This window comes from Oryctolagus cuniculus, chromosome 3 (assembly GCF_051225735.1).
Source record: "Oryctolagus cuniculus isolate XC-2025 breed Fujian yellow rabbit chromosome 3, ASM5122573v1, whole genome shotgun sequence".
NCBI classification, from domain to species: Eukaryota; Metazoa; Chordata; class Mammalia; order Lagomorpha; family Leporidae; genus Oryctolagus; species Oryctolagus cuniculus.
In genome coordinates, this window is record NC_142869.1 from 117,758,451 (window position 1) to 117,773,702 (window position 15,252).

General features: G+C 46.7%; 1 protein-coding gene across 7 annotated transcripts in view; it reads left to right on the top strand.

Annotated features, from left to right (window-relative positions):
* EPB41L5 (erythrocyte membrane protein band 4.1 like 5) overlaps window positions 1-15,252 on the top strand; it is a 125,476-nt gene that overhangs the window by 85,581 nt on the left and 24,643 nt on the right. For all 7 annotated transcript variants that reach the window (XM_089329341.1, XM_089329344.1, XM_089329345.1 and 4 more), the window contains exons 17-18: window positions 10,327-10,490; window positions 14,699-14,796. In XM_089329341.1, coding sequence (XP_089185467.1) covers window positions 10,327-10,490; window positions 14,699-14,796 — 262 coding nt within the window. The remainder of the gene's footprint in view (window positions 1-10,326; window positions 10,491-14,698; window positions 14,797-15,252) is intronic.

Here is a 15,252-nt window from a genome sequence, read left to right on the forward strand (position 1 = left end):
GACTGCCCCTGTAGGGTATTCATTGGTGGGAAGCTGCAGTCAGAAATGGAGCCAGAACTCAAACCCAAGGACCCTGATAAGGGGTACAGGCATCCAAGCTGATCATCCACCCCAAGCTTACCTTTTTTTATATATATTTTATTCTCATTTTATTTGAAAGGTGGAGAAACAGAGTTCTTGCATCTGCTGGTTCACTCTCCAAATGCTCTTGGCAGCCAGCACTGGGCCAGGTGAAACCAGAAGCAAGGAGCTCACTGTGGATCTCCCATGGTAGTGGTCTTTTGCTTGAGCCACCATCAGCTGCGTCCCAGGGTGCAACAATAGCAGGAAACTGGATCAGAAATGGAGCTGGAGGGCCGGCGCTGTGGCGCAGCAGGTTAGTGGCCTGAAGCGCCAGCATCCCATATGGGCACCGGTTCAAGACCTGACTGCCCCACTTCCGATCCAGCTCTTTTCTATGGCCTGGGAAAGCAGTAGAAGATGGCCCAAGTCCTTGGGCCCCTGCACCCACGTGAGAGAGCCGGAAGAAGCTCCTGCCTCCTGGCTCCGGATCGGCGCAGCTCTGGCCATTGAGGCCAATTGGAGAGTGAACCAACGGATGGAATGCCTCTCTCTGCCTCTCCTCTTCTCTCTCTGTGTAACTCCGACTTTCAAATGAATAAATAAATCTTTAAAAAAAAAAAAAGAAATGGAGCTGGAACTCGAGCCAGGCTCTTGGATATGGGATGTGGGCACCCCAAACAGCTTCCTAACTGCTACACCAAACATCTACCTCCCAAACTTATCTTTTAATTCCACTTCTACATAAAATTAAAGATTGATTTACTTGAAAGAGTGACAGGGAGACACAGAGATCTTCATCCACTGGTTCATGCCTCAAATGGCCACAACAGCTGGGGCTGGGCCGTGCTGAAGCCAGGAGCCCAAAATTCCATCTGGATCTTCCACGTGTGTGGCAGGGACCCAAGTATTGAGCCATCAACTGCTGCTTTCCCAGGTATGCTAGCAGGGAGTCCAAGCCTTGCTCATATGGAATACTAGCATGGTAGGTGGTGGCTTAACCTGCACTATAGCGCTGACCCCTGCACACACTTTTCAATATTGTTTTTAAAATTTATTTATTTGAGGCCGGCGCCGCGGCTCACTAGGCCGATCTTCCACCTTGTGGCGCCGGCACACCGGGTTCTAGTCCTGGTCGGGGTGCCGGATTCTGTCCCGGTTGCCCCTCTTCCAGGCCAGCTCTCTGCTGTGGCCCGGGAGTGCAGTGGAGGATGGCCTAAGTGCTTGGGCCCTGCACCCCATGGGAGACCAGGAAAAGCACCTGGCTCCTGACTCCTGCCAGCGGATCAGTGCGGTGTGCCAGCAGAAGCGCGCCGGCTGCGGCGGCCATTGGAGGGTGAACCAACGGCAAAGGAAGACCTTTCTCTCTGTCTCTCTCTCACTGTCCACTCTGCCTGTCAAAAAAAAAAAATTATTTATTTGAAAGGCAGAGTAACACATTTTCTATCTGCTGATTTCACCCTCCAGATGCCCACAACCACCAGGGCTGGGCCGGGCCAAAGCCAGGAACCAGGACCTCCTTCTGGGTCTCCACTGTAGGTGGCAGGGACCCAAGCACTTGAGCCATCATCTGCTGCCTCCCGGGGTGCATGTTGCCTGGAAGATAAGTCAAAAGCAGAAGGGAAGCTGGAACCCAGGATTCCAGTATGGGATGCAGGCGTCCCAAGCTGTGGCTTAGTTTGCTGCACCACAACGTTGTCCTGGCACTCCACAAACTTTCTGTGTGTTCCCTCTGAAAACCTTCATCCTTCACTGCTGCCTGGATTTTATTCCCCTCTGGGCTCTCTTATGGTGCATCCAGCACATTGGGGATTCTTGGCAGAGGAGAGAGCCCTATTCTGACCACTCGCAAATGCTGGTGTGCTTCCCCTCCCCCATGCTTGGTGTTCCTGGCCCACTTAACCTGCTTGATGTTTTTCCTCAGGGCACTTCATCTTGCATGTTGCAGGTTTACTTGCTTGTAGGGAGAGCTTTTGTTTCCTTTCTTCCCACAACGCGTGCTCCATACATACTGATGGAGTGAGTGAACGTCTCAACACACTTGGTGATAAAGAAATAGTCCAAGTGCTGTCCTTGGCTTCAAGAAGTTGACACTCAAACTGTGGCGATGGGCAGTTTTACAAATAACAGATCCTAGTATGGCTAGGTAAGCCGCAAGGTCCTGGAAGAGCTGAAGAGATTGCATTTAAAATGGTTTCCTGGCATTTACTTCCTTTCTGATGGATATGTACAGTCGGGAGCCTCAGGTAGGTAGAGCTTTGGAGGACAAGATACCGATGGATGGGAAAAGGAAATCTAAAGTAGCGGAGCACGAGGTGCAGGTGAGGAGTGAGGAGTTGGGTCTGAGTTACCGAGTGCAGAATTCATGGGGCAGTGCAGTGGCAATGACAGCTGGCACTTGAGTGCTGCACTGCCTGGCCTCTATCTGGAGGTGCAGCAGCAAATCACACACCAGCCAAGCGTCCCGCCCCCGATCGGGATCTCTAAGTTAGATGAGCAAAGAAATTAAGGCACACAAAAGATGTGCTACTTGTCCAAAGTTGCCTTGCTCTAGCGAACGGGGAGGCTGGGATTTGGACTCAGACAGGTTGATCCTAGAGCCCGGACGTAGCCACCATAGGGCTTGGTGGGGCCCAGGCTGTGGAGGAAGGAGTGACAGTAGCAGTGCTGCTCTAGAAAGATAACCCTGGAGGCAGCGTGGAGGAGGGCAGCCAGGTGGGGGAGGCCTGGGTAGCCTAATGGCTGCGCATCCGTAACATAATTGTTGGAATGAGGAAGGTCCGTGATGCATTGCAAGGTTCAAAACTTAAGTTTGTGAGGTGCCTAAGGTTTGTTGTCATTTTTATCTTCAGAAAAATGTTCAGGAATGTTTCTAAATGTGCACACATACAAAAGATGAACCAGTATAAATAGCAGGTTTGCAGAGGACGGAGGTAAGAGACGTTGCTTTCCTTGACCAGCACGTGCGGAAGGTCTTCAGAAACTCATGGAAAATGTCATGCATAGTATGCGTAGAGAGAATGCCCTACATAGTCCTGTCCACACTCCTGAGAAACGCGTATCTACTGGCAAGTGCCAGATTGAAAATGGTATTTTTTTCTTTGTAGTTGAAAGGTTTAATTTTGAGAGATATCTTCTTTGGAATTAAAAATGAATATATTCATCTAAAATTCTGATACAAATAATCTTAAAAATCTTTTTGTAAAATGGAATTTTTTTAAACTGTATTTCCATAAAATAATTTGAGAAGCATGGGAAGGAGGAAGAAGCTGAATTATTATTTCAGGGCATCTGATTTAGTGCTTTTGGTTCAGTCCAATCAGGTAAAAGGTTCATAAGACAAAGTATAGAAAATGGTACCTGTAACTCTGACTTTCAGATAAATAAATCTCTTAAAAAATATTTTTTTAAAAAAATGTATTTGAGGGACAGATAGCTCCCATCCCTGATTCATTCTCCAAATGCCCACAACAGCCAGGACTGAGCTGGGGCTGAAGCCAGGCGTTGGGATGCAACCCAGACCTCCCGTGAGGGCAGCAGAGGCCTGCATGCCTGGCCAGAGCCAGGAGCCCAAGGATCCGTCCATGCCATCCACATGTCGAGTTTGTTGGCTTAAAGCTCATGGTATTCCCTTTGACCATTTTCATATATGTGGGACCCATAGTGGTGTCATTCCTGATACTGATAAATATGTATTTTTTCATGATTAGTCTACCTAGAAGTTACCAATTATATTGAACTGCTTTTTTTTTTTTTAAAGATTTATTTATTTATTTGAAAGTGGTACAGAGAAAGAGGGAGAGACAGAGTGATCTTTCATCTGCTTCCCCCAGTGGCTACAATAGCTGGGACTGGGCCAGGTCAGAGCCAGGAGCCAGCAGGTTTATCCAGGTCTCCCAAGTGGGTGGCAGGAACCCAACCTCTTGGTTTATCTTTTGCTGCTTTCCCAGGCCATTAGCAAGGAGCTGGATCAGAAGTGGGGCAGCCAGGACACAAACTCCCCACCCCCCATAGGATGGCAGCATCACAGGTGGTGGCTTTACCCACTATGCCACAGTGCTGATCCCTCTATTGAGCTTCTTAAGAGCTAACTCTTGGTTTAATTGATTTTGACCTATTTTTCCTTTAATCTTTATTATTTCCTTTCTTCTTACTTTGGACTTTAATTTCCTCATCTTATTCCTGTTTTTCAAGGTGTAAGCTTAGGCCACTGATGGAGAGCTAGCTTTCTTTCTAATAGGATTTTTATTTGAGAAGTAGAGCAAGAGGGTCTAGTGAGGTGACTGTTCCTCACCACCACCGGAGAATTAGGCAGGCTGCCCGCAGCTTGCCCTGACCGAGGAGGAGGGGAAGTGCGCCACCTGCCACTCAGCCTTCCCCAAACCCGGGAGGCAATCAGGCACAGTGTGGAGCCCAGTCGAAGCAGGGTCTCACTTTATTGTGAAAGGGAGGTGTATATATATCTGAGGTACGGAGCGGATGAGCGGATGCGGGCAAGGGGTGGGATGATGTGATGCAAAAGGGTCTTAGCCACTCCTGTTATACCACCTTAATGATCCTTAGGCAAAAGTGCCCTGGGGCTGGGGTGTTTGCTACCAGGGATTTGAAACTTAAAGACAGGTTTTCAAATTCGAGGCAGGCTCAGGAAGTTTCCTCTAGGCCTCTCAGGATTCAGCCTCCCCCACAGTCTAGAACTCTAATCTTCTGGTTAATTCTCCAGATCTCACAGTGGCAGGCTGAACCAGGCCAAAGCCAGGAGCCAGGAGCACAATCCAGGTTTTCCCCACGCATGGCAGAAATCCACTTACTTGGGCCACCACTGCTGCCTCCCCATGGTCCACATGTACAGATGGTTGGAGTCAGAAGCTGGAACTAGTTAAGTGCAGACATTCCAGTGTGCAACCCGGGTGTCTTAGCCAACATCCTTTTTTTTTTTTGGACAGGCAGATTTAGACAGAGAGAAAGGTCTTCCTTTCCGTTGGTTCACCCCCAAAATGGCCGCTATAGCCGGCGCACCATGCCAACGATCCGAAGCCGGGAGCCAGGTGCTTCCTCCTGGTCTCCCATGCAGGTGCAGGGCCCAAGCACTTGGGCCATCCTCCACTGCACTCCCGGGCCACAGCAGAGAGCTGGACTGGAAGAGGAGCAACCGGGACAGAATCCGGCACCCCAACTGGGACTAGAACCCGGGGTGCCAGCGCCACAGGTGGAGGATTAGCCCAGTGAGCCGCGGCGCTGGCCTTAGCCAACATCTTAATCACCTGGCCCCGGTCATGTGCTTTACTTCTCATCTACATACTGCCTTAGTATCACCTCACAAATTTGGTTATGCTGTGCCTCCATTTAGTTCAAAATATTTTCCTTTCCAATTCCTGTTTGATCCACGGTATTGTTTATGTCTTTACAGCATCTTCACGTGCACGTGTTTTTTTGTTTTTTGACAGGCAGAGTGGACAGTGAGAGAGAGAGAGAGAGAGAAAGGTCTTCCTTTGCCGTTGGTTCACCCTCCAATGGCCGCTGCGGCCGGTGCACCGCGCTGATCCGATGGCAGGAACCAGGTGCTTCTCCTGGTCTCCCATGGGGTGCAGGGCCCAAGGACTTGGGCCATCCTCCACTGCATTCCCTGGCCACAGCAGAGAGCTGGCCTGGAAGAGGGGCAACCGGGACAGAATCCGGCGCCCCGACCGGGACTAGAACCTGGTGTGCCAGTGCCACAAGGCGGAGGATTAGCCTAGTGAGCTGCAGCGCTGGCCGACGTGCACGTGTCTTGTTTGAGCCTCACAACAACCCTGTGAGGTCCCTCTTAGAGGGGAAGGCGAGGACGTGGACACGCACGTGGGCACACCGCCTAGAATTCTACGAGAGCTTTCGAGGTGTGCACCTGGGGCCGTGTGCAGGAAAGGGGGTTGTGGAAAGGTGGTCTGTCAGCACAGAGACACTCAGAAATGACCTGGAGCCCGCGTTCTCCCGGTTCCTCCCTGTCAGCCTTTCCCCCTTCCTCGCTTTCTTCCGCTCACAGGATACCTCCCATTCTCCTGCGGCTCTCCCGCATCTGTGCTGTGTCTGCAGAGTGCTTTGAGAGTCAGCTTTGTTTTTTAGGATCAAAATATTTTTGTTTGAAATGATCAGATAATATAAGAGAAAGAATTTTGTTTTGAATAAATTACTCAGTGTCCGTTTTACCTCGCTTTAAAAACTTGAAAATTCTGTCTTTTGAAGCAGATGAAGACAGGAAGGTAAATAAGCAAATCAAAATCAGTTTTTAAAAATATTTTAAAGAATTCAAAAATCTTTTCTTCTCCCAGTGTAACTCTAAAATACTGTCACTGCCTGTTTGTCTCTCTCAGGGGCAGTTAATTCTGACAGGCCAGAGAAAATACCGTCCTGCTTGTTGTTCAGCTCTGTACCGATGAATGTGTCATTCCTATACCTGGTTGAGAATAGTGTTTCAAATGTAAAGAACTCAAGTATAATCCGTACCCGTGAACATTGGATTCAGTAAGCTTGCAGGTAGGGGCCAGTGTTGTGGTGTGTGCATAAGCTGCCACTTAACAATGCCGACATTCCATATGGGACCTGATTAGAGTCCTGGCTGCACCACTTCTGATCCAGCTCTCCGTTGTGGCCTGGGAAAGCAGTAGATGGCCCAAGTCCTTGGGCTCCCACACCCACGTGGGAGAACCGTAAGAAGCTCCTGGCTTTGGCCTGGCTCAACCCTGGCCATTGTGGCCATTTGGGGAGTGAACCAGTGGATGGAGGATTGATCTCTTTATCTCTCTCTCTCTCTCTCTCTCTCTCTCTGACTCTGCCTTTCAAATAAAAAATCTTTAAGAAAAAAAAACCAGGATATAGGTAAATGGGTAACAGAGAGCTCCTGGCCTGGCGGTGGTTGAGGATTGGTTGGAGCAGTCTGCCAGTCAGTGCAAGGGAGGCATCCAAGCCTGGGGCTGGGGAACTGGGGAGACGGTGGGTCCTGCCATAGTGTGTGGTGTGAGCATGGCAGCAGAGGCCCAGATAGCACAAGGGCCAGGAGAGAAAGCCTTGGAAGCCAGGCGGACGTGGGAACCCAGGTCAAGCAGAGTCCCGGCCGGATCTTAGAAGCCAATGTGCTGATGACTGTCTCCAGCTGAAGGACTTTCTATGAAACGGTGGCAGGTATCCCGCTCAGCCACCAATCTGCGTCACAGAGTTACACTAGTCTTCCTGTACCTCACTCCCTCTTCTGGCTTTGGCCTGTACCCAGGCTTCCTTCTCCTCCCAGACTTCCCTGATAGTCCTGCATGTCCTCAGCTTCCAGGAAAGCCAATTATCCCTCCATCACCTTAAGATCCCCAGGACATACTAGCCTGGCGTGCCTGGCAGGTAACTGTCCAGTGGAAATATATGTCTCTATGGACTGTTAGTGTTAAGTTTACTGTATTGTTGGTTTTCTGCCTGCTTGTTCTGTCAGTTACTAAGAGAACAGTGTAGAAATATCCAGCTATGATTATAGAGTTGTGCACTTCCGTCTGCAGTTTTACCAGTTTTGGCTCATGTATTTTAAGTTCTGTCTTTGGGGTGATAAGTGTTCCGGGTTGTTACAGTCTCTGAATTCACCCCTTTGCTGTGAACTTGACTTTGCTATCAGCATGTCTCTTCTACCTTTCTTTGACTACTGTTACCATGGTATATTTTTATCCTTTTGCTTTTAATCTTTTTGATCTGTTACATATAAATTGTGTTTTGTGTGGGCAGTATGTAATTGGATTCTGCTTCTTAACTGACAAGTCTCTGCATTTGAAGACTGGATGTTTCGACCATTTCTAAATGTTCAGTATGATTAAGTGTAAGTATTTCCTCTTGCTGTGTTTCCTTTTCATTAATCAGTATTTCATATTCTGTTCATTTCCTTTATTCACTCCTTAGCTGTAACTGTTTTCTTATTAGTAATTTTTGAGAGTGTACATCTTTATCATCGTCTACTCTCAAGCGGTATCGTGCATTTTATGCCTACTGCAAGAACCTCATATTAATGTTCTTCCACTTCTTTATTCCCAGTTCTGCTCTCTTTTGTCAAGGGTTTTATTTGTATATATGTCATAAGCCAGAATACATTGTCATTATTTTTGTTTAAACAATCTCTTATGTCTTCAGACACTGTAAACATTAAGGAGAAACCCCTCTGTGTGTTACCTTCATACCTGCCTTTTCCAATACTCTGCCTTCCGTTGTTTAGATCCATATATTCATCTGGTGTCATTTTGCTTCTGCAAGGGTTTTCTATTAATATTTTTTGAAATGAATTTTTTTGGTTATGACTTGTACATGTGACATTGTATTTATTTTACCTCTTTCATCTGCTTTATTAAGATATAAGTCATGTACCACATTATTCACTTTAAAAATTTTATTTATTTGAAAGGCAGTTAGAGGGAGAGGTGGGGGGGGGGGTCTTCCATTCACTGGTTCACTCCCCAAATGGCTGCAAGGGCTGGAACTGGGCCAGTCAGAAGGCAGAAGCCAGGGGCTTCATCTGGGTCTCCCACCTGGGTGCAGGGGCCCAAGTACTTGAGCCATCTTTCACTGCTTTCCCAGGCACATTAGCAGGGAGTTGGATCAGAAGTGGAGCAGCTGGGACTTGAACTGGCACCCATATAGGATGCTGGCACTGCAGGTGGTGGCTTTTCCCACTATGTCACAGTGCCAGCCCCCTTGAGCCATTATTTATTCAAAAATATTTGTTCTGTATTACCTCTATTTTGAGACTCTAGTTATCCCACAACTAACCAATGTTCTTTTAATGTTCTGGAATATTTTTTATCTTTGTGTTTTGTTTTGAATAGTTTCTATTGCCTATGCTTTTGAATTTGGTATTTTTTTCTAGCATCTAATCTATATCAATTCCATCCAGTGTGTTTTTCTTTCTTTTTTTAGAGATATATTTGCTTATTTGAAAGGCCAAGTTAGAGAGACAAAGGGATCTCCATCTGCCAGTTCACTCCCCAGATGGCCACAACAGCCAGGGCTGGATCAGGAGCCGAAGCCAGGAACCTGAACGGCATCCAGATCTCCCACATAAGTGACAGGGGCCCAAATATGTCAGCCTTCACCTGCTGCCTCCCATAGTGCACATTAGCAGGAAGATGAAATCAGGAGCAGAGCTGGAAGCAGGTGTCCTGAGTGGCATCTTAACTGCCGTGCCAGACACCCACCCTGATGGGTTTTTCATCTCAGTAATGTATTTTTTCTCTAGAAGTTTGATTTTGAATCTTTTTTTATATCTTCCATGCCTCTGGCTAGTATTTAGAACATATGGAATATAGTTACAAGTTCTGATGTCTTTATCTGCTCATTCCAACATGTGGTTTGTTCTAGGTCAGTTTCCAGTTAATTGATTCTTTTCTTAAATGGGGATATCTTTTTCTGCCTCTTTGCGTGCCTGGTAATCCTGCAGTGGATGTTTGACCCTGGATTTCTCTTTGTTGGATGCCAGACATGTTGGTACTGAGTTTCCATGAATCTTGAGCTTCGTTCTGGGGTGAAGTGAAGTTGCCTGGAAGCAGTTTAATCTTTCCAGGTTTTGCTGTCATAGCGCGTCAGGCAGGTGTTGCAGTGCTCAGTCTGGGTTAATTGCCCTCCGCTGTGGAGGCAAGACCTGCCCGAATACTCGGCGCCCTGTGGCCCTGTGTGTTTGCAGCCCAGCTCCAGGTGAGTGCCCGTGGTCCCCTCTGAGCTGTCCACCGAGTTCCTTCCTGAGCCTTGGGCAGTTCCTCCACACTCGCGCTCCGATCAGCACTCTGCCACACACTTGTGGGGACCTGCTGCCAAGCTCCAGGAGGCCTGTTTGCTGCTCGCTCTCTCTGGCACTCTCCTGGCTGCCCTGGTCTCTCTGCTCTCTCAGCCCCATCTTCTCAAGCACAGGAGTCTGACGTGTTCCGCCTCACTTTTCGCCTCTGCACTGTGGCCTGGAAATTCTCTCGAGGCAATCACAGGGCTCACCCCACCTGTTGGTTGTCTCTGTCTTCTGTTGCTTCGTGGCTGGTGTCTAGAAATTTGTTTAGTGTTTTCCTCCTTGGGTTACTGCAGTAGGAGTCTAAGCCAGTCCTTTTACACCATCTCAGTTGGAAGGAGTTTGCCTGAAAGGGTTTTTAGAGAGAAATGAAGCCAGTTGGGATATAAACTCTCCACCTTTTTTTTCTACAAAGAGCTTTGTTACTGTTTTCCTTTTTTTTTTTTTTTTTCATGATAACCTTCTTGTTCTAAGTAAGTTTTCTATTATGTTTGCAGCTTGCCTCTGAGTATCAATTTACTAGAAAGCCCAGACCTGCTGGAAACAGCCATTGGTGGTGGTGGTGGTACCTCTGACACCATGGAAACCTCCCAGACACCGGGTGAAATGAACACAACCACTAGGCAGACGGGATCCGAGGAGCCTGTGGTCGACTGTGGGAGTAAGTCAGTGTTCTGTCATATTCCATAATAGCTTTTAATTTTATCTTCCTTTGAAGTGAGATCTTTAAATCAGGTCCTCCAGGAGTATTTTAGGTAAGAGTCAGTTTTACAATTTCATTCAAAGTAGTTATGTCTTCTTGCCCTTTTCTTTTTTTGACTGAAGGGATCATTGAAATATGTAGGGTAATATAATTGAGGCCGTTAAACTTGTGTGTTGTTTATAAGTCATTAAACATTTACAAGGTTTCAAACTTGATTTGTACTTTGCTTCCCAAGTGCAAAGGAGAAAGAAAAGAATGTTTCCCTGCAGGTCTTCCAGGGCATAGAACTCATGGGTGTTTGCACATTCCATGAGCCTCGAGAAGGTATGAGGGCCCCTCAGGTTTGTGGAAAAATGGAATTAAAAGAGAAGTTTGTCTTGGTGCAAGAAATTGAAAGCCGGGCATAGAAAGGGTGTCTTCAGAAGTTCACAGAAAATGTGTATTATGAAAAAGCTATTCATGGAGTTCCGAATTATTTTGCATCAAAATAAATACATCTTTTCATTTTCCATGAGCTTTTTAAGATACTTGATATTTTGTTCCTAATGAGGAAGACTGTTGCCTAGTCTCAGGAAGAGAAGTAATACAGGAAGAAGGCTGCCTATTTTAACTTTTTCAGAGGAAAGGGAGAAAGTGAATTGCTCATGGAGAACGTCTGGGGCCTGGCTGGGTGTCGGAGCCTGTGCTGATTTGAAACAGGAGTCTCCTGATGGGGCCGGTGCAGAGCGTGCACGTTGTAAAGCAGCGTGTGTTTCCATGGCTCTGCCCGGGGCAGAGTTAGACACCACCGAGTACGCTGCTGGGTCTGAAGGGTGCAGAAGAGAGGATAGGAGTCAGCAGTTAGAGGGCAGCGTCCGTGGGAAGTCACACGGTGCTTCTGGCCACCAGCGTGCTGAGCACTGTCATACGTGGTGCTGGAAGCCTGTTCTTTTGCTTTCCAAGTAACTACCATGGACGCACAGCTAAAGAAGTGTTCTCATACGTCATGGCTGCTGTGGCTTTTGGCATCTGCCATCTTTACATTGGGTTTCTTTGTTGGTCTAAGGTTAGAGAAGCAAGAGTTAACTTTTTATTTGTTATTTATTGTGTTGGTAGTTTCAGAATAATGCTTGAATTTGATTTTTTAAAGGTAGTACTAGGTAGATTTTTTAAAATCCTCCATAATGTTTCTCATGCACTCTCTCTGTAGTAGTTTCTTTTGGTTTGGGCTGGTTTTGACAGCCGTGTCCTCAGCTCTACTGCTTGTTACAAGTACTTGCTCTTCATCCCTAGAATGATAGCAGGCGTAGAGAACCAAAGACATCAGGGTTTAGACTCAACCAGAAGCAGGACTAGGTAATGCAGAATGTTTCCAGGGTTAAAATAAAAACAGCCTCCTTTTATAAAGATCATTGTGTTGATTTCATTTTTATGTTCATTACATGACATGTATGATTTATTTATTTGAAAGGTAGAGAGTGACAGAGAAAGAAGGAGAAGTAGAAGTAAGGAGAAGTTGGAGGGACAGAGAAAGAGAGATAGAGAGATTGAGAGAGCTTCCATCTGCTGGTTCACTCCCCAAATGCCCACAGCAACTGGGGCTGGGCCGAGCCACAGCCAGGAGCCTAGAACTCCATCTGCGTTTCCCATGTGGGTGGCAGGGACCCAAGTAGTTGGGCTGTATCTGCTGCCTTCCCAGGTTCCTGAGCAGGAAGCTGGATGGGGAGTAGGTAGAGTAGCAGGCACTCACACCTTCACTCTGTTAAGGGGTGCTGGCATTCCAAGTGTCAGTTTTACTTGCTGCACCACAATGCCAACTCCCATTATAGAAATTCTTAAAGTTTAATTTCTTCAACACTATAATGGTGTTTGATTAGCAAGCGTTTATTGAACACATAGTTTTTAGCAGAGGACAGCATGGCTGAATGAACTAGGGACGCCTAGGAAAGTAAAGATTAAATGAGATGTGATATTCAGCAGTTATTTTCAAGTGTGGTATATCAAAGAGTTTATTTTATGGGACTGTACTGGTGAGCAATTTACATGTATAGAGAAGTGGAATTTGCATTGGTGTAGGGAAGAGTTTTTTAGTTGTTTCTGCTGTGCAATAAAAGTAGGTACCTGAGTATTAGTGACCCCTCCTTGGAGAAAGTACACCAGCTGTGACGGTTGTGGCAGAAGAAATACTTATGTAGTGTAAGGGTTTCGTGAATTTAACTCACTTCAGAGAGCTAACATTTACTCAATCAGTGAAAATAATTGTTATGGTAAGGTCTTACTAGTCTTTGTATGGAGGATCTTATTTTAGTTGTAATGTCAAAATCTTCGTTCACATAGGTAAGTAGTTATGGAGGTCACTTTGGGCAGTCGATTGTCCTGCATCTCAGAACATTGCTCAGCTAAACAGAAGCAGACGAAGCAGCTCTATTTCAACTAAAAGAAGTGTTAACTTACCAGCATAAACCAAAGCAGTTGTGATCCCAACATCATCGTGTTAAAAATGCAGTCAGCTAATTGGAAGCACAGGAAAACCAGCAGATGGCGGTTCAGTAGCCAGGGATGCGCTTTAGATGGTGGTGACTTGATTTTAGCCCTGGTGGTTCTTCATTGCTACCTGGAGAATTCTCAGAACTGCCAGGGCAGAACTGCACCTCCAGAGACGCTGAGACAGTGGGTTTGAACGCGCCCTGGAATCAGAATTTCCGGCAAGCTCCCCATGTGGCTCTAACGTGCAATCGGAGAGAATCCTCTGGATTAATTTATGGATGCTTCTAGAGGATCCCTTTACACAGAGTTCTCCCCTCCTTTCTTCTACCTGATTATATAGAAATTATTAGGCATTCAGCAACTTCTTGTCAAGTAACAGTGTAAAATAAAAATTCAAGTTTAGATCATATTAATCCCTACAAAACAAGAGTACTTCAGAGTAGTTAATTTGGATTTTATTTGAAGATGAGTTTTGTTTAAAATTATTACTTCTTCAATGGTTAGAAGGTTTTTTATTTATAATGTATTTTGCAGCTTGGAAGGTAACCATGAAGGCGAAATGCTTGTCCTGTAACCTGCCTGATGACATCAATGTATTATATAATGGATCAGTGCATTGATAAGAAAGTGTCCTTCATCAGCTTGCGCCACACGAGTTTAGTTTTAGGCAATGCGTACTTAGGGCCACTGAAGAAAGATGGTGAAGTACTAAGATTACACCTGAGATTGGATTGTGCCAAGGGAAGAAAAGGATCCACCCAGGTCCCCCACATGGATGGCAGGGGCCTGAGAACGGGGGCCATCATCCATTGCTTTCCCAGATGCATTACCAGGGAGCTGGATCAGAATTGGGGCAGCCAAGACTAGAACCAGCTCTCATACAGGATGCCAGCATTGCAGGCAGTGGCTTAACCCACTGTACCACATGCCAGCTCCTGGGTGAATCTTAACCACACATGCCACTGAGATTCTGTATCCAGTTGTCTGTTAGGAGTGGTGCAGATAGAAGGCAGTGTTTCTGTCGCTCCCCGTCTTCGTGGAGGAACGACACAGGACCCTGCGTTGTTCTTTCATCTGCTCGGCCCTCCCCGGGTTTGCTGCTGGTTCTTCCCGGGTTGGCTACCGTCCCTTCCACCTCCGTGGAAGGGCGGTTCCCCCTGCCACTTTCCCCACTTCCGCGGGGGAGCGGCACACCGCCGGCCGGCTCTCTCGGGGGCTGCTCAGGTGTTCCTTCAGATAGATGTTCCCCTTAGATGTTCCTCGTGCATGTTGTCTCTTTCCTCCTTTATAGTCCTCTTCCACCAATCCCAACTCTGGTACACACACGCTGAGTATGCTGCTCTCCTCCAATCAGGAGCAGGTCCTACAGTTTATTGGTTGAACTGGAGGCAGCTGTGTAGAAGCTGTTACTCCCTTCTCAGCACCATATTGTGGGAGAGCAGATGCATAGAATAAGTCTTAATTCCAGTAACTTAGTCTAGTCCGAGTTGCTCCCCACAGTTCCTGCTTAGGATTAGCTCTTAATCAAATTAAGAGAATTTGGTTATGGAGAGGAAATACATTTTTTGTGTGTTTACTTGGATTATTAATTTTAGTAGATGACAGTGGTATTGAGGAAAAAAAGACAAAACTTAAATCCGTACCCTCCCACACCTGGGATAGCCTGGCAGACTAATGGGCTGTGTTGCCATGCTTTTCAGCTCTGAAAGAAACTGCAGAGAAGCTCAAACTGCTGGAGATGGAGAGCAGTCCTCAGCTGTCCCCACGGCCCAGCGTCAACGTGAACGTCAACAGCCAGGTGGGTGTGCACAGTGCCTCGGTGTACACCGTAGCACGGCTCCAGAGCTAATACTCTTGTTTTTCTGGGAAATCAGAGCTCTCGTAAAAGGTTGAGCATCCCTAATCCAAAAGGCTCCAAAATCTGAAGAACGTTGGGCATGGACATGACCTGAGTGGGAAATGGCACACCTGACTCCATGTGACAGTCCCAGGCAAAATGTAGACACACTGGAAAAATGTGCAGAGTTGCCGTCAGGCAGTGTAAGGAATACGTGAGACGCCATGAATTCTGTACTTAGACTTGGGTCCCAAGATGGCTCATTGTCTGTGCGCAGAAAAAGTATGAATTCTGAAGTGCTTCTGGTCCCAACCATATTTTAGTTGTTGAAATTTATTTTTTTAAATTTACTTCAAAGGCAGAGAAAGAGGGAGAGGGAGGGAGAGAGAAAAAACACAGAACTCATTTATCCAAAAA